At 40.2% G+C, this 22781-nt stretch overlaps 1 protein-coding gene across 1 annotated transcript; it reads right to left on the reverse strand.

The window, feature by feature from the left end:
* Positions 1–119: 119 nt before the first annotated feature.
* Positions 120–13904, reverse strand: LOC121320047 (crystal protein-like). Its single transcript, XM_041258197.1, has 8 exons — positions 10414–13904; positions 9829–10030; positions 7095–7228; positions 5075–5202; positions 4564–4682; positions 3633–3773; positions 2901–3073; positions 120–1727 (listed from the first exon to the last, which is right to left on the reverse strand). Exons 1-8 carry the CDS (start codon positions 10801–10803, stop codon positions 1275–1277), a joined length of 1740 nt encoding a protein of 579 aa, XP_041114131.1. The 5' UTR covers positions 10804–13904; the 3' UTR covers positions 120–1274.
* Positions 13905–22781: the final 8877 nt, after the last annotated feature.

Below are 22781 nucleotides of genomic sequence, written 5' to 3' on the forward strand. Positions count from 1 at the left end.
TGGCATTATAATCATAGTAGATGCCATTCCCTATTCACTTTATTAAGTACCAAGAAAAAAACAAACAAAAAAACTACAACTATGTGATTGCTTATTTTTTTTTTTTTTTAATTCTTTATTATCTGAAGACAGTAACAATGCCTTGCTTATGCACAGGTTCCAAGATGTTAAACACAAATGGTACACAATACAGGGAACTGTAACAGTTACTGATCGATACAGTGATCGGTGTGACATGTTTTGGATTTATTGCAGCACGGTAAGTTACTGTTAATTTAGCAGGAGCGGAGGCCTTATGAGGAAAAGTGAAACCAGCATCAAATTACACAGGATTTAATTGAACAGGGCTGTCTTATAAATAGGTTATCATTAATATTTATAGAAAGAAGTTTAACAGTGAGAATAAGTATTATTGTTTTTTGAAGTGCTCTACTTCTCTATATGGGTTAAATATAAGTTTCAATATATGTTATTAATTGTAGATAATACATTGTTTGACAGTGAGCAATAGGAATTGAAAATAGTGAAATTTACAGTAAATGGAGAAAATGATATTAACTTAAACTACAAATTAATTTGCAGTAGCTTCTATGTGACATGTTTTCCCAGTAATAATTAACACATCTTTCTGAAAGGAAAATAAAACTAACTTAACTTGTTATAAAAATACAAGAAATCTGAAGTCGGTGTAAGCTGTTTTTAAGACATATTCATACCTGCATATTACAGGTAGAATACTCCAGTATTTTAGTTTATAAATGCACAGATATACAATTTGCTTGAGGGCTACTGAAGAAAAGCAGCTTTTTAAAAGAAGATGCATGAGCTGTGTGATAGCAGGTATTACTATAAAAGTGAATATTATTAAAACACAAAGCTTTTTAAATTCTATCACCAGCAAGTACTCAGTGCTAACAGTTAGGGCCAGTGCTTTCCCGAATCCGAAACAGAATCATTCCAAATCTGCAGTCTTGTTTGTTGAACATTTGCAGCGTTTGCAAAAGACAGTCAGCCTTACATTACATTACCTCTCCTTCCCCATTCTCAGCTTCCTTTCATAGTTCCATCCTCTCCAAATGGATTATTTTCTTACATGCAGTTCCTTTTTTAAATGGTCTGTGAGGGCTAACGTGGCTGTATTTAGTGTTTAAAATTTTAATTCCAATATGATCATTACATATTACAATATGATGAGCACAATATAAAGACACGTTTCAGAAAAGACTCTGGTAAACACTGGCCCCACGAACAGTAGAGAATGCCATTTCAGCTTCTTAGTAAATATCGAGTGTGTCCCAGAAATTACAGAAGTCGTCTCGGTAACCGATCTGAGAATGTGACACTGTGGTAAGATTCATGTGAAGCCAGTGGCCTCTGTCTGTGTACTCTGGCCACGACGGGAGGTTCTGTTGACCGCAGAACTCAGTCTGGTCACCCTTTGCATTGGGATTCCCGCTGTGGGAAAACCTGCCCCAGTAACACACGATCTGGTTGGCCAGCACCTGCTCCTCAGCTGTGAAGGTGAAGTTTCTCATGCTGAAGGAGTTGAACACGAAAGGCAGCTCCGCGCTGTGGCACACGTGGTCATAGCAGAAGGTCAAGTCACCCCAAACTCTGCGGTCAGAGGTGACGTGGTCGAACACGTACAGCCACACAGCGCTTCTGTCTTTCACAGCGGCGCGGGCAGATTTGCAGGAAGAGCACAGGAAGACATAGTCAGTCACCATCTGCAGAGAGGACAAAATGACATGTGAGGGACAGGACTGATTTCACTTTTTTATTTTAAGTGCTGGTCGTTCTCGCAGTTCATAAATTAAAAATGTTTGTTCAGACAGCAGATCTATGATTACGTTTCTTAAATTAGTCCTTCAGTCAGTTACAAAGACAGTAGAAAAGTCTGTTTACTTTCTTTCGATAGCAGCTGATTCACTTAATCTTCTTAAGCAGGTGTGAAGCTTGGCAGTAAACAGTATGGGACTTAATAAAAACTTCTAATACCTTGACTCAGTTGTCCACTACAATGTATGTCCACTTACTGTAAAACAGGAATTGTCTGCAGCAACTTCACTCTACAGGCAACTACATGCATATTTAGCAACAAATGTTTGCATAATAACACCATACATTTAATGCAATAATTATACTAATTTTACGGCATGTATTTGGCAGATTTTCAATACATTTGAAATTAGCAAAAATGTCTTGCTAACAAACATGTCATGTTTTACAGCAGAAGGCAGCACTTCAGAGAGGCCTCTCCAGTGCTGCTGGACTGGGGGGCAGGCACTGACAGCCAACAGCTGTGGGGGATGTGCAGCTGCTCTGGCCCTGCCTGCCTCCCCCCAGCAGGTGCCACTACAAGGCAGCAGTGTTCCAGGAAGGCTGTGATGAGGAGGGTGATGAAATGGGGGCTGGGATTGACTGCATCTACATTACACTGTTACAGCTACTCTTTCAATAGAGTGTAATTAATGCACTCTTTATAAAAGATAATTGGACACCGTTATGGAAGTGAACTCAAAGCGCCATCTGCTGGATGCAAAAGCTCAAACAACTTGTCTAAATTGTATTTATAGTCGTCTGCTTTTACTAGTTTATCCAGTAAGTGTTTTGTTGGAGATCCCTTGAAACAAACGTTATAATGAGAAGCAAACCATACCATGTGGGGTATAAGCTCCAGCGTTTATCCGTCATGAACCATGTTGGAAACACCTCCTCAGGATTCAGGAATGGCATGTCCAGCACAACAAGATATGCTAGAGATCGGGTCAGACAATTGATTTTACTCAGTATTGAAAGACCTCAGCATGGCTCAGATCCACCACTGTAGGCAATCAGATCTTGAACCATCTGATATTCTATAACTCGTGAAGTTGAATTGTAAAAATGTCACACTGTACCTGCGCCAGCAGTTTCCTGCGGTCTTCCTCAGGATAGTGAGGCAGGTATTTGTAAAGGACTAACAGGGTGTACTGTTTAAAAATAGCAGTAGCATATGCAATGCACTCAGGCAATGACATGGGCTTCTTGAAGGCTCCATAGACAAACATCACTCCTTCTTCAGAGGTTGTGCCTGGACATCGACACAGATAACACAGAATCAAGCATTGTAACAGCAAGCAGACTTCACACTGAAGACTCTGTTTTTGTATAAGCTAAACTAAGGGTTAGACACTCAAAGCTGTTTACTCCAAATGGGGGTGGGCTTGTAGGTAGTCTTCAGTTTTGTTATTTTTGACTTATAAATGTTTTTTTTTTCAGATTTGAGAATCTAGCCCTTTATCCTATCTTTTCTTTATATCAGCGATTCTCAAATCTCAAACTGCAAGGACACTTAATTAACCCTTTCAGGTACAAGAGACATATGTGTCCCACAAATAAAATGCAAGAAACTTAAAGAAATTTAAAATTTGCTGATGGGTAGGATCTGGTCATCCAAAACGTCAGTTTTCCTTGTGATAGTTGAGTCACTGCATTTTAAATAAAATGCATTTTATGAAGAAAATGTTTGAACAATCGCTCAATTTCTAAAACTACACTGTATATACTGATGTACACTGAAATCTGCAGTATAATTGAGAAGCATGCCCCCGCATGCACAGTGTGCATGTCCCATATTAGACCAAACCAACCTAGAATAACAGGTTTTTCTTTCTGCCAATGGCCCCTCCGAAAGGCAGTAGTGATTTGTTCTCTGATCAACGCCCCATCAATGAACGGGCCCCAGGTCTGAAACATCTCCAGAAACTTAAAGGGATTTAATATTTTGCGACCTGCAGTAAAACAAATGGCAACTTTCACACCTGCAGGATCCACTCCCTATGCACATTGAAGGCTGGTTTCAGAGACCCTGATTGACACTAATCTTAGAACACATTACCTAACAACAGAACATTAAGCTGCCCAGTATCAGAACTAATCAGGGTCTCCACCACCAGCTGTCCAACTAATAATAATAATAATAATAATAATAATAATAATAATCTTTATTTTATATAGCACTTTTCATGTAGTACGTCTCAAAATGCTTTACAATTAAAATCACAACAGACACATACAACAGTCAGTATTAAAAAACAGTAGTTTAAATAAAATAACTTACAACTTCAGTAGATACAATTTCCAATTTAAAACAGTATGTTTTCAGTCATGCCTTACTTTCAACACTTCCCGAGTTGTTAAATTTCAAGGGGAAGAGCTTTCCAGAGCCTAGGTGCATAATCACTCACAGACTGCCACCTGGTTGTAGGGACACTAAACAGTCCAGAGGCTGCAGGACGCAAGCTACGCACAGGAATATAGCTTGTTATAAGATATGAAATGTAACTTTGAGCCAGACCATTCAAGGCTCTAAAGGTCAACAAGAAGATTTTAAAATCAACCTTCCTCCTAGCAGGCAGCCAGTGCAACAGTAATAATAATGCCAGAACAGGTGTTCTGTGTTCAGGGGTTTTAGTGGTTAATGACTGCATTAATACATTAATACAATGCATTGACACAATGGAGTCAAGCCATCTTGCTCCAGATGGGATTTTGATTTGCACAGATTGGATGGTGCTGTACCTGCTTCTATCTGTGCAGCTAGGATCTTCTCCGGTGTGAGGGATAGCAGGCAGGACATGCCTGTTTCGGTGCAGTTTGCTATTTCAGCAAAATCTTTGCCCAACTTTAATGCTTCATGTCTGCAAGAGATAAATGAAAACAGTTAGTCTGACCGCACTGAATCCTGATGGGAAACACAGTAACAAATAAAACGCCCACTGCATAGCAGTTGAAGCCTTTTCAGACTTTACAAGTGCTAAATTAATACACCCAGGCCTGCAGCCTATAAGACATAAGGTATTAAGATTGTCTGAATAAACAGATATGCCAGTGGTACAAAATTAGAGCCGATGCAAATGTAAAATCACAGTGACCCACGTCCACGCTGTGCACTTGTTTCAAGAGGGCTGCCATTGCATCTCTGACAGCAAGCTCAAAGTGAAGTCAGTGTTGGCGTTTACTGCATTTGTGGTTCAAGCCACTAACAATTATTAATTAATGAGCTTATTTTCCTTTTTCATGGCACTCTTACTTTGACTTGAGTGGAATGGAGAAGGGAAGGCTCTGCATGATGGCTTGATTAAACAGTGGCCCGCTGCTTTCGACCATCAGATGGAGGCCAACAGACTGGCTTCCGGAACTTTCTCCAAATATTGTCACCTAAACGTGAAAAAATATTTTTTTGTTTAGCTTTAAAACAGGAGAAATACAGATTGCACATTGAACAATACCGTACACAATGCTAGTACTCCACGTGTGCTCTTTATCGTCCGGTTGATCTCAAAATGCCATGAAGTCAGGTCATGACTCCGTATCAACAATGTAGCCCATTGCATACCTTCACCACTCTGTGTAATGAAGCAGCACCTACTCTCTGTCCTGTCTCCACTTCGTTTCTAACCGTATCCTCTGGATCTGGTATCAGTACTGCAGAGGATACATCTTTCTAAAGCCTTGGGATTAGTCTGGTTGCTCTTTGCAGTCTCTCTCGCAAAGCCACAATGTCCATTTTGTACTGGGAAAACCAGCAAGATAAATAAACTCTCATGAAAATGTGCTCACATTACCAGCCACAGAGAGGTTTTCAAAGCACTGGACACAATTAAAGCTTGCACTGTACTTGCACCCCCTGACTGCTTTAGTAAATAAAAACAATTCTCATTATTCCCAATAAATTAAAAGGTTTCCTCAATTTAAAGGATGGAAATTATGAAAACGGTGTATCATAACTGAATAAATTCACCTCAAACACCATCATTACCATGTACTTCTAAATACACATCTACTTCATAACCCCCTGTAACAGGGAGAGATCTGTGCTGACTCTGCTGGCGTGTTCACGGGCTGCAGGAAGAGGGCGGCAGTCGCCCAACAACCGCCTATGAGTCATGGCAGTGACACGGGGAGGTGGGAAAGTGTGAGTGTGGACTTTTCCCCTCTCTGAATGGCCGAGAGGCGGGTCTTGGGTGATTGTCGGTCCTATAAAATAACGCTCTGTTGTTTCCTCAGGTCTGCCCACTTAGACGCGCTAAGGGTGCGGACACTTTGATTCGGGACCGGGAATCAGCGAGACAGAGAGAGAGAGCGGGGAACCCTTGGGCAGACCCCGGCGTATTGTGAAAGAGCAGGCTAGATCGCCGACAGAGTAGGACGGTGATCCGGGTCGTGCGGGTAGCGGCGACCGGGATAACGCTGCCGAGTGCAGCACCTTTTATTTGTAGTTTTATTACTGTTTTATTTTCCCTTGTTCTTTTCGCCTTCTGTTTTCATTATTATTTCTTTGAGCACCTGCGAGTGCATTTGCAGGTCGTGTACCAGCTGTGGTATTTCCGTGGTGCTGTCTATCATCGTTGATAGGCAGCCCACGGTCAACAGTGCCCTCTACCGGAGAGAAAAAATACAAGGAAAGAAAAAGAGCCGGCCTAAAATAAAACTGGGCACCTGTGTGGTGTTTCCCAAATACACCTGTCTGTCTCCTTGTCAGTGAATTACCCACACCCCTTTCACACCCCCATAAAGAACACAGTACAATATACACCATCAGAGATTATACAATACAATGCACATTTCTATAGAGTCTTTCATTCAAGGATCCTAAAGCAGTTCACACCAAAAAAATGAACACTTAAACCATTAAATTAAAAACAAATCTAATACAAAATGTAATAAAGCTGAAATAAAAAAAAAAACTTTAATATAACTGGAATTTAAAAAAGGGCAAAAAAGAAAATGCAGTTTTGAAAAATCTGTTTTTTATCTTGATTTAAAAACAGTAAGTCCCAGCTTCCCTGACAGAAGAAAGTTGAACCCTCCTTAACTGAGGGGCTTTACAAGAAAAGGCCATAGATGCTACAGATGAAAAGCTGCTGCTTCCTGTCTTCAATCAGACCATGTCACCTGACCTACAGCTAGTACTGTGTTCAACTCGACGATTCTGAGCACAGCACCAGGGGGATGCATAAGAATGTTAAAATGAATCCAAGGACTATTTCATACAGGTGAAATATGGGGAGAAAGGGCAGACCTTCTGACAATATGGCACTATAAAATACCTTGCTTGGGTCTCCCCCAAATTCAGCAATATTTTGTTGAACCCAAATGAGAGCAGCCTGTTGGTCCAGAATGCCATAGTTTCCAGTTGCTGATTTTTCAGGATCCGTCCCAGTTACAAGGAAACCAAAGACACCTGTATGATAAAATACGTCAACGTTTGAGACATTTAGTCTTGCACATGAATAGAGAAACAAGCCAACCCAAAGCACTCTGCTCGTACCTGCACCTGAATAGAGAAACAAGTCAACACAAAGCACTCTGCTCATACCTGCACATGAATAGAGAACCAAGCCAACACAAAGCACTGCTCATATCTGCACATGAATAGAGAAACAAGACAACCCAAAGCACTGCTCATACCTGCACATGAATAGAGAAACAAGACAACCCAAAGCACTGTTCATACCTGCACATGAATAGAGAAACAAGACAACACAAAGCACTGCTCATACCTGCACATGAATAGAGAACCAAGCCAACCCAAAGCACTCTGCTCATACCTGCACATGAATAGAGAACCAAGCCAACACAAAGCACTCTGCTCATACCTGCACATGAATAGAGAAACAAGCCAACCCAAAGCACTGCTCTTACCTGCACATGAATAGAGAACCAAGCCAACACAAAACACTGCTCATACCTGCACATGACTACAGAAACAAGCCAACCCAAAGCACTGCTCATACCTGCACATAAATACAGAAACAAGCCAACCCAAAGCACTGCTCATACCTGCACATGAATAGAGAAACAAGCCAACCCAAGGCACTGCTCATACCTGCACATGAATAGTGAACCAAGCCAACACAAAGCACTGCTCATACCTGCACATGAATAGAGAAACAAGACAACCCAAAGCACTCTGCTCATACCTGCACATGAATAGAGAACCAAGCCAACCCAAAGCACTGCTCATACCTGCGCATGAATAGAGAAACAAGCCAATGCAAAGCACTGCTCATACCTGCACATGAATAGAGAAACAAGCCAACACAAAGCACTCTGCTCATACCTGCACCTGAATAGAGAACCAAGACAACACAAAGCACTCTGCTCATACCTGCACATGAATAGAGAACCAAGCCAACCCAAAGCTCTCTGCTTATACCTGCACATGAATAGAGAACCAAGCCAACCCAAAGCACTCTGCTCATACCTGCACATGAATAGAGAACCAAGCCAACCCAAAGCACTGCTCATACCTGCACATGAATAGAGAACCAAGCCAACCCAAAGCACTGCTCATACCTGCACATGAATAGAGAAACAAGCCAACCCAAAGCACTGCTCATACCTGCACATGAATAGAGAAACAAGCCAACACAAAGCGCACTGCTCATACCTGCACCTGAATAGAGAACCAAGCCAACACAAAGCACTCTGCTCATACTTGCACATGAATAGAGAAACAAGCCAACACAAAGCACTCTGCTCTTACCTGCACATGAATACAGAAACAAGACAACCCTATGCACTGCTCATACCTGCACATGAATAGAGAAACAAGCCAACCCAAAGCACTCTGCTCATACCTGCACATGAATAGAGAACCAAGCCAACCCAAAGCACTGCTCATACCTGCACATGAATAGAGAAACAAGCCAACACAAAGCACTCTGCTCATACCTGCACATGAATAGAGAACCAAGCCAACCCAAAGCACTGCTCATATCTGCACATGAATAGAGAACAAAGCCAATCCAAAGCACTGCTCATACCTGCACATGAATACAGAAGAAAGACAACACAAAGCACTGCTCTTACCTGCACATGAATACAGAAACAAGACAACCCTATGCACTGCTCATACCTGCACATGAATAGAGAAACAAGCCAACCCAAAGCACTCTGCTCATACCTGCACATGAATAAAGAACCAAGCCAACCCAAAGCACTGCTCATACCTGCACATGAATAGAGAAACAAGCCAATGCAAAGCACTGCTCATACCTGCACATGAATAGAGAAACAAGCCAATGCAAAGCACTGCTCATGCCTTTGCACCTAAGGGCCTAAGCTTCTGCACATCGTTGAAAGCGCTTAATACAACACCCTTAAAGAGGAGGCAGCATCAAAAGCCTTTTTCCACCTTTGCTTTGCCTTTTATAGTGTTTGCAATTGATGTTGAGTGGTCCTGGGTTCTGCTGATCCTATAGTTATCATTTGTGTTTAGATTGGTCTTGACCTGCCAGTGAACTTCCAACTGCTGTGGACTGATTGCATTCAAACTATGTGACAAAATGGCCTTGGCTTCTACTTATCCTCTCTATACAGTATATGAAGAGCAAGGTCAAGGTTGAAAAGGTCATATCATTGCATCATTTCAATGGAATTAGTTATAGAAGTCTGTTCACCTGTAGGCAGTCAGAATTCTCCAGACAGGTAAAAAGACAGACATAGAGACAAATGGTTTCAGAGCATCACAATCACTCTCAATGACTGCAATCATCATAAAAAAACAAGGGAAAGGGGAAACTACCCCATGCCATTTAAAGCTGCTTGCTATAGTACTCCTTCTCCATTGCGGGTCTCCATCTGAGCGATTTGGGAAAAGTGCTTGAGAAGTGTCCCGTGGAACAAGTTGCTTGAAAAGTTGTCAGGAAAAGTGACCACACTACTACATGGACTTTAGACATTAACCAAAACAACTTTGCCTTTCAGATCATTTTACCAATAGCAGAACTGACAACCATGTACACGGCCTCCGCCTGTAATAGAAAAAGCCTGACTTACCCAAACGATATTCTACGTTGACAATAATGGTATGGGTTGAACTGGCAAGAAACCTTCCATCATGCATGGGATTGGAAGCAGTGCCAGCGACAAAATCCCCCCCGTGCACCCAGACCATCACTGGGAGCAGCTTTGCAGGAGGTGCAGTAAAGTTTATATCAAGAGGCACAAAGATATTGAGATACAAACAGTCCTCGCTGAGCTAGAGGGGAAACAAATGTTTATACTTTAGTTTGTAATAAAATACATACTTGTATAATAGGCAAATATAAAATACTGCAGTAAAGGTCCCAAGAATTGGTCATTTAGACATTTTATGAATGTGACCTAAAAGATTCCGCATTAGGCGACACATTACCAAATCAGATCTATTTTATTGAACAACAGATTGACATTGAAGCCCTCATTTACTCTGTGGGTGTACACATCTGTAAAGATGCTAGAGAAACAGTTTCCTTTGATGGTATGATCATATGTGTCCAAGCCTACAGTATGCTGGCATTAGTTTCAGGAGTAAGTGGAAAACAAAATGAGCAACTGGCTTAATCAATTAATTATACAACTTAAATACATAGGCCTACTTACCTTTACAGGGCAATCCCTGTTTTCTGCTTGCGCCCCGAATGGCCCTCGGCAGGACTGCATGCATGCTGCTCTGGGGTAGGTGGCATTGTATACTCCCTTCCATGGTGTTGGGGCGCGAGGTGCCTTCCATCTGCCAGCTTTAATTGGTGGAGCAGCGTACGGGATTCCATAGAATATCTGTGCCTTGTTACTAGCAAGACCTTCAACTGTCCCAGACTTAGTTTTGACTTTTGGCCCGTCTTTCAGAACTGTTTCAGAGAAAGCCCCTTCGGTCCTCCCAAAATATCTGTGTTTCAGCACCTTTCCATTTGTCTTTAAAGCTGTTGTTGAAGCTGCCACTGCCACTGCTGCAGTTACAGCAAGCAATGTCCATGGTACACCAACACCCATTCTGCCTTAAACAAAACAATTACAAAACCATATCCCGATGTGTTTGTTCTGTAGTCTCACAGTTTGTCCTCGTTTGGTTTTAAAGTGTTTTTTTTTTTTTTTCGTTCCAGCACAGACCTCCTCCTTTGTAGACTGTGTAATCACTTGTGACTCTAATTATGTTATGGAATTTCCAAAACAACAGATGTATCTATTTCACTGGAACTGCCCAATATATTTGAGTGTTTTGCCTTTGGTTTTGAATAATTGTCTAATTTGTATTTGGGGGACAAATACAGAATAGTGGGAGTCTTTCTTTTCAAAGTAATACAACTTGAATAATTGAATTAAGGAACCCACCGGTCTGTAGTTAATTCAGAATAGGCTAATTAGTCTCCCATGACATCTTAATGAGGATGTGAGACTTTGAAAAACTCCCAGTTTACCCAAGGTTGCTTGACATTGAAGTTCAGTAAAAAAAAAAAAAAAAGAAGCTTTTTTTCAAGTTTTAGTTTCATTTCATTAGAATCCAAATAATTAAACAATCAAATAATCAAGTCACCTGCTTAACAATGGTGGTTTATCGTGAAATACACAAAGGTGTGTCTGCAGATAGCGATGTTAAAAAGTAGCGTTCAAATCAACGTGATTATTTACCCCAGGAGCCTCACCACCCATCTTTAACATATACAAGAAAATAACTGCACTGGGGTCTAGATGGGAGTTTTAATTGGTTCAATTAAACAATTTAGGACAGACCCAACTCTGGCCACCCCTGGTTTACCCTCACTAAGGGGATCACGTTGGTACAACTTATTATTATTATTTATTTATTTATTTTTACTTAACTTCCTTTTCAATAACATTGGCTTGTTTCTCTATTCATGTGCAGGAATAAGCAGTGCTTTGCCTTGGCTTGTTTCTCTATTCATGTGCAGGTATGAGCAGAGTGCTTTGCGTTGGTTTGTTTCTCTATTCATGTGCAGGTAAGAGCAGAGTGCTTTGCGTTGGCTTGTTTCTCTATTCATGTGCAGGTATGAGCAGTGCTTTGGGTTGGCTTGTTTCTCTATTCATGTGCAGGTAAGAGCAGAGTGTTTTGCATTGGCTTGTTTCTCTATTCATGTGCAGGTAAGAGCAGAGTGCTTTGCATTGGCTTGTTTCTCTATTCATGTGCAGGTAAGAGCAGAGTGCTTTGCGTTGGCTTGTTTCTCTATTCATGTACAGGTATGAGCAGAGTGCTTTGCGTTGGCTTGTTTCTCTATGCATGCGCAGGTAAGAGCAGAGTGCTTTGCGTTGGCTTGTTTCTCTATTCATGTGCAGGTATGAGCAGTGCTTTGTGTTGTCTTGTTTCTCTATTCACGTGCAGGTATGAGCAGTGCTTTGTGTTGGCTTGTTTCTCTATTCATGTGCAGGTATGAGCAGAGTGCTTTGTGTTGGCTTGGTTCTCTATTCATGTGCAGGTAAGAGCAGAGTGCTTTGCGTTGGCTTGTTTCTCTATGCATGTGTAAGACTAAATGTCTCAGTCAGTCACATGCCTTGCTGTTACACTGCAAATGGTTTAATTACTTCTTGTAGGAAACCCATTAGTGTGGATTACGCACTGTATATTTGACTTGTCGTATCCGCTACTGATATAATGTTCATAGCTTTAAAGGACATACAGTCTAAATTTGAACACTACATTTGGGGTGATTTTTCAGAGCTTAAATGTATTTTTATTTTTTTTTTATTTCCGTATTCCTTTGATTGTACTGTTTTGTTTTTCAATCCGCCTCAGTGGGTCTGGGTTCTCTTGCTCCATTTGTTTTTGATGCAGGTGTCTTTGATTTCCTTGTAACTGGGATGGATCCTGAAAAACCAGCAACCAGAAACTACGGCATTCTGGACCAACAGGCTGCTCTCATTTAGTTTCAACAAAATATTGCTGGATTTGGGGGAGACCCAAGCAAGGTATTTTATAGTGCTATATTGTCAGAAGATCTGCCCTTTCTCCTCATATTTCACCTGTATGAAATAGTCTCTGGATTCATTTTAATATTCTTATGCATCCCCCTGGTGCTGTGCTCAGAATCGTCAAGTTGAACGCAGTACTAGCTGTAGGTCAGGTGACATGGTCTGATTGAAGACAGGAAGCAGCAGCTTTTCATCTGTAGCATCTATGGCCTTTTCTTGTAAAGCTCCTCAGTTAAGGAAGGTTCAACTTTCTTTTTACAATTAAAACCGTGTTTCTTTTTTTGGGGTGGGGTGGGGTGGGGTTCTCTTTTATTTCAGCTTTATTACAATTTGTATTAGATTTGTTTTTAATTTAATGGTTTAAGTGTTCATTTTTTTGGTGTGAACTGCTTTAGGATCCTTGGATGAAAGACTCTATAGAAATGTGCATTGTGTTGTATAAGCTCTGATGGTGTATATTGTACTGTGTTCTTTATGGGGGTTATGAAGTAGATGTGTATTTAGAAGTGCATGGTAATGATGGTGTTTGAGGTGAATTTGTTCAGTTATGATACACCGTTTTCATAATTTCCATCCTTTAAATTGAGGAAACCTTTTAATTTATTGGGAATAATGAGAATTGTTTTTATTTTCTAAAGCAGTCAGGGGGTGCAAGTACAGTGCAAGCTTTAATTGTGTCCAGTGCTTTGAAAACCTCTCTGTGGCTGGTAATGTGAGCACATTTTATGAGAGTTTATTTATCTTGCTGTTTTTCCCAGTACAAAATGGACATTGTGGCTTTGCGAGAGAGACTGCAAAGAGCAACCAGACTAATCCCAAGGCTTTAGAAAGATGTATCCTCTGCAGTACTGATACCAGATCCAGAGGATACGGTTAGAAACGAAGTGGAGACAGGACAGAGAGTAGGTGCTGCTTCATTACACAGAGTGGTGAAGGTATGCAATGGGCTACATTGTTGATACGGAGTCATGACCTGACTTCATGGCATTTTGAGATCAACCGGACGATAAAGAGCACACGTGGAGTACTAGCATTGTGTACGGTATTGTTCAATGTGCAATCTGTATTTCTCCTGTTTTAAAGCTAAACAAAAAAATATTTTTTCACGTTTAGGTGACAATATTTGGAGAAAGTTCCGGAAGCCAGTCTGTTGGCCTCCATCTGATGGTCGAAAGCAGCGGGTCACTGTTTAATCAAGCCATCATGCAGAGCCTTTCCTTCTCCATTCCACTCAAGTCAAAGTAAGAGTGCCATGAAAAAGGAAAATAAGCTCATTAATTAATAATTGTTAGTGGCTTGAACCACAAATGCAGTAAACGCCAACATTGACTTCACTTTGAGCTTGCTGTCAGAGATGCAATGGCAGCCCTCTTGAAACAAGTGCACAGCGTGGACGTGGGTCACTGTGATTTTACATTTGCATCGGCTCTAATTTTGTACCGCTGGCATATCTGTTTATTCAGACAAGCTTAATACCTTATGTCTTATAGGCCGCAGGCCTGGGTGTATTAATTTAGCACTTGTAAAGTCTGAAAAGGCTTCAACTGCTATGCAGTGGGCGTTTTATTTGTTACTGTGTTTCCCATCAGGATTCAGTGCGGTCAGACTAACTGTTTTCATTTATCTCTTGCAGACATGAAGCATTAAAGTTGGGCAAAGATTTTGCTGAAATAGCAAACTGCACCGAAACAGGCATGTCCTGCCTGCTATCCCTCACACCGGAGATGATCCTAGCTGCACAGATAGAAGCAGGTACAGCACCATCCAATCTGTGCAAATCAAAATCCCATCTGGAGCAAGAATAGTTCCGAACTGAGGTAACACCCTAAATTGATAAAAAATTTTATAATAATGTGGGGGGGGGGGGGGGGGGGGGGGGGGGGGGGGGGGGTATAATTTATAAATATAATTCTAAATCTCTTACGATTTAACATTTACCAAATATCTAACTGGCCAGCTAAATCTCACAGAATTTGATTGGCTCTTGTAATGCTGAAATTAGCATTACATGAGCCAATCAAATTATATATATTTTTTATTATAGTTATGGTGTAGTAGTTAAACTACTCAACCGTGTTTACTACAAAACTACAAATTACTTTTAAAATTAACGTGTTCCTTTAACGCGCTTAACGAGTTATATTCCATAACACCATTGGTATTAAATTACCTTTTTGTTTTTTTGCATTTATTAGTTCTGTGTGTCTGTGCAGTGTTTGCACCCTCGCTCTCCGCCTCTGTGGAAGTCGCCATGCTTGCTCTGTACCTTTTCACCCCAGAAGCGGCTCAGACTTGCGCAACAGTAAAAGTGGTCCAAGAGAAAACAAGGCTAATTCTCACTGCAGCATTTGGTTCCAAGGTACACTACAGTTTATTTAAATGCATTTTTATTTACTGCAAAACTATCATGATGCTTATTTGTGCAATGAGGGGGGTATTCTCAGGGTTTTGATCATGTTTATTCAACGCATATGCTATACTTTCTTACATATAAAAACTCTAGAATTATGTTAAATCACAGATAACAAATTCATTTGAGCTCATTCCCAGTGGATGATAGAAACAAGGCACACGCTTCCAAAATATACAGGGTGTATTCATTTATTTAAACATTTCACAATTAAGTTAAAAAAAAAAAACTACACCCCACCACACACAAACACCACAATGGAGTTTTCACGTACGTACACAGCTCTGGAATTCCTTGAGCAAAGAGGAGTTATCTTTTAGTTATTGGTCCAGAAAGTCAGAGTTAGCTTTTGAAACCCTTGTTTTTTATAAACACTGGCGACTTAAGGTGATTCTGCAGTGCCACAGTCCTTTCTTGATGCAACTCGTTGTATCTCACAATGACCTTCAGTACAATCAAACCAAACAAAGTGAGAAGCAGGACTCCTGCTGTTCCACCAACGACCAACATCGCATTTTGAACTTTTCCCTGTCAAATAAAAATCAAAAATATTTAAAAAGCACAGAAACATTCCCACAGTAATCTAGCAATCACACACCTCCCTCTTTACAATTTGCAAATGTTTTTATTAAAACTGAAGAAAAAAATAATAATTATAACAAATTGCTTCCTGAAAATACTTACAAAATGGTGGCCTTTGCCCAGGGTCCTCCATTTTATCCTGATGATCCCAAACAGTGATTGGCAGTGAAAGGGCTGCTTCACCTGGATCAAGTTGTGATTTAAATCCCTTCTCCTCACAGAAGGTGTAGCTAGACATTTCTGTATATAAAAAAGGGAGGAGTAGTTTCATGCTGTAAAGTTTCAGAATATTTTACCTTGGTTTTAATAAAAAGTCTGAACGTTTGTAACCTCGTCTGCATTTCTATCAGTTTAAGTATTTAATGTGTTGTACAACCCTGTTGCACCTCTCCATTGCAGTATTGCAAAGCAATGGTAAGTAACCAAAAATATATGAAATGACCACGGACATCTATAATAAAAGCAACAGCTTTTTTTGTGTTTGTTTAATTGTGTTTCTTTAAAATGCACATTAGAGGATTACCCCTGAGCAGTTGTGCTTTTCTGTCACAGTACAGATCTTGATCCAGCAGTGGATGTGGATATGATTGTGGGGGGTGATGGAAAACATTTCCACAGAAAAACGACTCTGCCGATCAGCTTCCAGCACAGAATATCACTTGAACGTGTGATCAACCGGGCAGCTGCAATACAATCACATGTCAGGTTTAAACAAAAAAAAACACACACACAAACACCACACAGGGTTTCTGTTAATATACCGGGCTAAATTTGCAAAACTGGTTGCTCCAAGTCATCAGCACTGCATTTTTTTGTCTTGGGATAATAAACAACGACAATTCACAAGTCCCTTAATCCTGTCTGGAGTGGTTATTTCTGGGGTTCATAACTTTACTGGGTGTGATTCTAGTGTCTGAAAGAATCATGCTGATGACAACCTGGAGTAAATGGCCTTCTTTGAGGATTCAGTCCAGTCTTTCCACTTTATTTATCCCCTTGCCATCCCTGTAAGCCTGTGGGTGGGCCATTGTGTAGATTTCTAGATCAACCAGAGCTTCTGCATCACGTTGTTAAGATCAACAGGCAAGCGGTCGACCACTACTGTGGTTCTTTTAGAAGGCATAATGAGACAAACTAAGTAAACAACACTGCATTGAAATTGTGTATTTGCCCTGTCCCCTATACCCAAGGTTTCACAGACCATTGGACAATTTAGGTAAGGTACAGCAGTCCAAGATGAGCATTAAATCTGGCCACAGTTAGATTACTGAACAGTGTATAGCAAAGCTGTCCAGATCTGTTGGACTGACACAGCTTAATGGACAGGCAGGGGAAAGAGGTGATTATATTTGTAAGTTCACTCCTGCGGTTACAACCTTCCTTTCAGAAAGAATGTCTTTGGTTCTTCTGCTGGGTTTGGGGTCTGTGTGGCCCAACAGGAAACCACCTCCAAAACAAAGTCCTCAGCGAAGGTTCCCTGTGACCCAACGAGAGTCACTTCAAAGAAATGGTCACGCCTTCACCACAGCAGCACTTTGTCCAGGAGCAGGTTATCACTTAATGTGTCACCCTGATGGAGAATCATGCGGAGCTGAAGAATCCCACTGGAATTGTACTTGATTAGCACTACAGACATAGGCCTACCAGAGAAGAAATGCAAAATTAAAAGCACACTACTAGACAACTGGATACGAGGAACACGAAACCTGGTTCAGTTTTCTAAAAACTGTTTGCCTTAAAAAAATAAATAAAGAGAGAAAGAAACTTGGCAGACCACATGGATTTTGGATTTATTCCTATGAGGTGAAATGACCTTCAGAGATCAGAGCAAAGTTACATAAAATCGAAGAGTACTTTCCTCAGGACATAGTATTTATTTATATTATGGCAATGGGGTTTAAGACTCACTATAGTTTTTTTTTTTTAATCCCAAAACACGACCCGTTGTTTACAGCAAATCCATGTAAACAGGCTTTCACATGACAATATGTAGTACCAGTTACCTAAAGAACATCTATGTAAACAGGCTGTCATGACAATATTCAGTACCAGCTACACCTTGCTGTTGCAACTCAGCCTCAGTCAAGTTGGGCAAGAGAGCAGATCTAACAGACTTGGATATTTAATGTTGGGCTGGCAGTTACTTTTATATTCAAGACTGCACACAGAGAATTAAGGCTTTAAGACTATCAGTCTCAAAAGTAACAGGCCATTCTGGAGAACACACTTCACTACAGATTTCTTACTTGAGGGATTTAGAGGCAATTAATATTAAAATAAATGATAAAACACAAATCCAGAACAATTCTAAGCCCCTGCAAACTCCCACAACACATTATAGGACTTGTTTACTTACACATTGGATGGATCCAATCCTGGCTGTGTCTGCAGCAGGTATTCGCGAGGATACACACATTCCCATGCCAGCGTCAGGTCAGTGCGAGGGACAACCTGCCTGGACTGATGGGTGGTGTAGACTCTATCCTTAAACACAGCATGGGTGTCATTCCCCTGATTTAAGCAGACACAAAACACACACTTTAATATTCAATGGAGAGTATTAGCATTTTAGCAATCCACACAATAACATGGAAATATTCAGATACTAACACCTGAACAAATGTAGACGTGCGTTTGTACTGCATGCTCTCGTTTTAAAGCAGCCAATTATCATGGCTCCCCCTATAATGCATTCGCATTAGATGGGAAACAAATAGGACAACCTCAGCTGCGGATCTTGAGAAATATTTCATTGCTAATTTATTTATTTATTTATTTATTTCAGAAAATATGCTGCATATATACTAGTTAGATTAGTTAAATTAATTTATTTTTAAAACTGCTTCACTGGAAAACTCAAAATATTGCCTACAACAATTATGTTAATTATTGTATATAAATTATATACAATCTCAAATTATAAAATGAACAGGATGTGGTCATTCTACTTGGGTTCCAGTGATGGAAGGCTATCACAATCCCCTGATCCAGGAGTATGGGACAGAGTAAAGAGTGAAAACCCTTTGCGATACTTGCCTGAATCAAAGCGCCACAGTAGGTGCGTTGGTCTCTAATGGAGTAGTAGTAGAATTCTGCTCCCTCTTCAGCCGGGCAGCTACCATCATTCAGAACCAGACTGAGGTCCTCGGCAAGCCGGCACTTCAGAAACTCTTAAAATTCCAACTTTCATCAAGCTCGGTTCACAGAGAACATACATTCCAGCCTCTGTGTGACAAGCACAGCAATCAGCGCCAGACACTCAGAGGACACTTGCTCTTTAAAAAAAAATAAAAAATCACTGTTCCCCCTTATAATAGTCTTGGTTATTTTCCAGTTTAGTCAGGGATATGCATTTAATACTGTAACCCTGCTGAAGATTTACAAGGTTGACAATCTTTAAAACCAGACAAGGAAAGGTTATCAAAATACATATTTTATTGACAGGAAGCAACAGGTTCAGTATTACTGTATTATTTTTGCATTAAAATAATGAATTGCTCCATCAAGAAATTGATAACTGGGTTGGACAAGAACCGCTGCATACTCAAGCAGTTTATTCAAAATTCTGGAACTTCATAAGCTTTCTTTATTAACAAGTAAAATACCCAAAACATACAACTAAAGGTAGCATACTGCGGAGCTCAGAGCACGGTTAAAGAAAGAGTATTTAACTGGAACGACATGGAAGGCCTACCGTCACAGAGTGCTCCCTCAGTACTGCCAACCTCACTGAAGTCAAAGTACCCTGGAAAGCACACACAGGTGTAGGAGTCCAAGGTGTTGATGCAATGGGAGTGTTTGCAGCACTTATTCAGTTCAGAGGATTCACACTCATCTGCATCTGCAATATGAAAAGAGGAATCACAATACAATAGAAGAAATATTCCTAATAAAAACACTAATGCAACATATCTGAATTATGCAAAAAAAAAAAAAGTCACTGTGGTTCACAGTGCTAGACATAAGGAAGCATTTTACACCCAAGTGCAGTTTCTTCACATAAGAATTCTGAAACGTTCCAATAGCGAATTCAGGACATTACATTTAAAAAAAGCACAGACAACACTTCATTCAATTCTAAATCTTTACCATCCCATTGCAGAGTGTGGTTGTCCTCGGCAGTGATGTTAGTCACTGTGGCAGGCTGGCGAGTGGATAGAGGCCCAGAGACAGTCTGCAGTTCAAAAATAACAATTTTATTATAAATAAACAAAAATAAAGTGCACAAGGGCAAAATAACAGATACTCAAACACAAATAAAGCAAAAACAAAACTTACAAAAATAAAGTTTCCAGGCTGGGCAATGCCTTCACTGGATTTAGAAAATTCAAAAACCACAAAACAAACACCAACCTGCTTCCTCAGCTCCCTCTCCCCAAATGAGAAGCAGAGACTTTGCTCTGCCACAGTGAGTTAAGCGATGCAATGTGCTTCCTCTGTCTCTCTTCACTTAGCAGAACTTTGCTTCCATTGCCGTCTGCAACGAAGACTTTAAAGTATATTTTAGTTGCATTCTCAAGCTGTGAGAAATCTAACAGTTCAACCACAACTCCCGCTGCCCCTTCGTATCCCTCAAACATAACCTCCAGCTAAGATGGGAGAAGAAAACAAAGAGGATTAGAAAGAATAGATTATTGTGTTCTATGTTCCACCAGAGGGCAACGTGTGCCCATATAAGGTTAATATTGTATTTAAGCTATCACCTCATTATTGTTCTTCAACAAGCAGCAGCAATGCTGGTGCCAAAATAAACTATAGGGGGTACCCAAAGTACAGCAGCTTGGTGGACCAGTAGAAAACAATGCTGCAATTGCAACTTGTGTTGTAATGTTCCATGAAAGCACAAAACATTATGGGCTCCAGAATTATCAAAATAATCCATCAGGGCTATGGATTTGCATCATACCCGGATTAAAGTATGCCAACATTAGTGTTTTAATACCGGACATTGGTAGAATAGCACAGCTCTACTTGGTTGGGTATCACTATAGAATATGCATATTCAAAAGTTCAAGACTGTCACCTCACAGCTAGAAAAGCAGTTAAAACACATCAAATGATATTTTACACACACACACACACACACACACACACACACACACACACACACACACAATTCAATAAGGGCAGACAGCTATGTCTAAGTAGAATCAGGATATTCATTAATCGCAAACACACACACACACACACACACACACACACATATATATATATATATATATATATATTGGTGATTCTACCATTGTGGTACATTTTGCAACATGTGCAAAAGGAAAAACAAGAGTAACTATATATATATATATATATATAAAGAAAGTCATTGATACTGAAAACTCATTATTTTTACTATTTCAATATGATTCCACCTTCAGATAGCATGGTATATATATCAATTTAGCCTGATTTTGAAGGCAGAAGCTGAACAGTTGTAGCCAATAATTAAAATGGAGTTTTCAGTTTATCAACTAGTACTTCTAGCAATTGATTATCCTATTGGATCCTGATACTCCTTCGATATACAGCGGTTTGCTGTCTGTGCATCTAACAAAAACTTACTTTGTTTGAAAAAGTCTTTAAATTTAAGTCTAGGCTTTGCTAAACATTATGAATACATCAAACCCTTATTTTTGTAAAAGTGCACCATGGCTTTTGAGTGGGTGTCTATACTGTAAAGCTGTGCTGCTGCTCCTCCACGGGTATGCCAGTATACCGTGTCCTGTACCTATCTGGTACTGTATCAATGGTTATGCTACTCCTCCCCATGATGCACCATGGCTTTTGAGTGGGTGTCTATACTGTAAAGCTGTGCTGCTGCTCCTCCATGGGTATGCCAGTATATCGTGTCCTGTACCTATCTGGTACTGTATCAATGGTTATGCTACTCCTCCCCATGATGCACACTGCCTCTATTTTCACCTTGCACTGGGTGCAGGAATGCAAGTCAGTCACAGTGTAGCTTGTCTGTCTCATGGAATGCATCAGCTGGTTGTTGTAAATTTGAAACAAAACCCGAATACTGGAAAGATTGCCCAACACAGACCATTCCAGGGTGTAACTTCCAACTGTGGCTGCAGTCTGCTTTACGTTCTGAAATTCCATTCCTGCTGTGAAAAATGCAATGGAATTACACATTTGGTACAGCACTTTAACACCAAAAAGACTGCAGATTACTGCCTTGATCTCCACGACTGGAAGCTTGGTGTTGCAGTTAAAGAACAGGACAGGATCCCCCAAGAGGTCATTGGCCACCTGATGAGAAGAACGTCTTGTCAGTGTAGAGACCGCATCAACACAGTCATATGGACCATTTTCAAAATGTACCCACATCTCATCCCCAGATACCAAGCTCCCAGGCATATTCATTTCCATGGGTCTTGCATACAGATGAGTGTCGCTGATAAAAACTGATTTGTTAATTTCAGCGTGCAAAGAGTGTTCCCTTGATTCTTGTTAATTGTGTTTGGTGAATTTTTTTTTTAAAATCTAGTTTTAATTTGCTCCTTTAAAATCTGTTTGAGCAGTGTATACAGTATATATTATGACTGAATGCAGTAGGGATTCAAGGAAATGCATGCATATGGATTAGGGAGTGGATAACAAGTAGAAAACAGAGAATTTTTTCTCTTTGAGAAACCTCAAAATGGAGTGAGTAATACAGGGATCAGTATTAGATTCTCTGATATTCTTAATCTACACTAATGACTTAGATTCTACAGTAAGCAAACTTGTTAAATTTGCAGGTGACAAAAAATAGGAGGAAAGGCAAAACACTATTGCAGCAGCAAAGGTCATTCAAAATTATCTAGACAGCATTCAGAACTGGGCAGATACATGGCAAACTACATTTAATAGAAAAAAAGTGTAAGGTACTGTATGCTGTCAATTAACATGTTCATTATAAATACCATATGGGAAATAATGAGATTGAATTAGAAATATATGAAAAAGACCTAGGAGTTTGTTGACTTGATGTCTTCGAGAAAATATGGAGAAGCTATAAAAAAAAGCCCAACAAGATGTTTGGACATATGGTGAAAAGTGTTGAATTTAAATC

Source organism: Polyodon spathula, chromosome 8 (genome assembly GCF_017654505.1).
Source record: "Polyodon spathula isolate WHYD16114869_AA chromosome 8, ASM1765450v1, whole genome shotgun sequence".
Taxonomy (NCBI): domain Eukaryota; kingdom Metazoa; phylum Chordata; class Actinopteri; order Acipenseriformes; family Polyodontidae; genus Polyodon; species Polyodon spathula.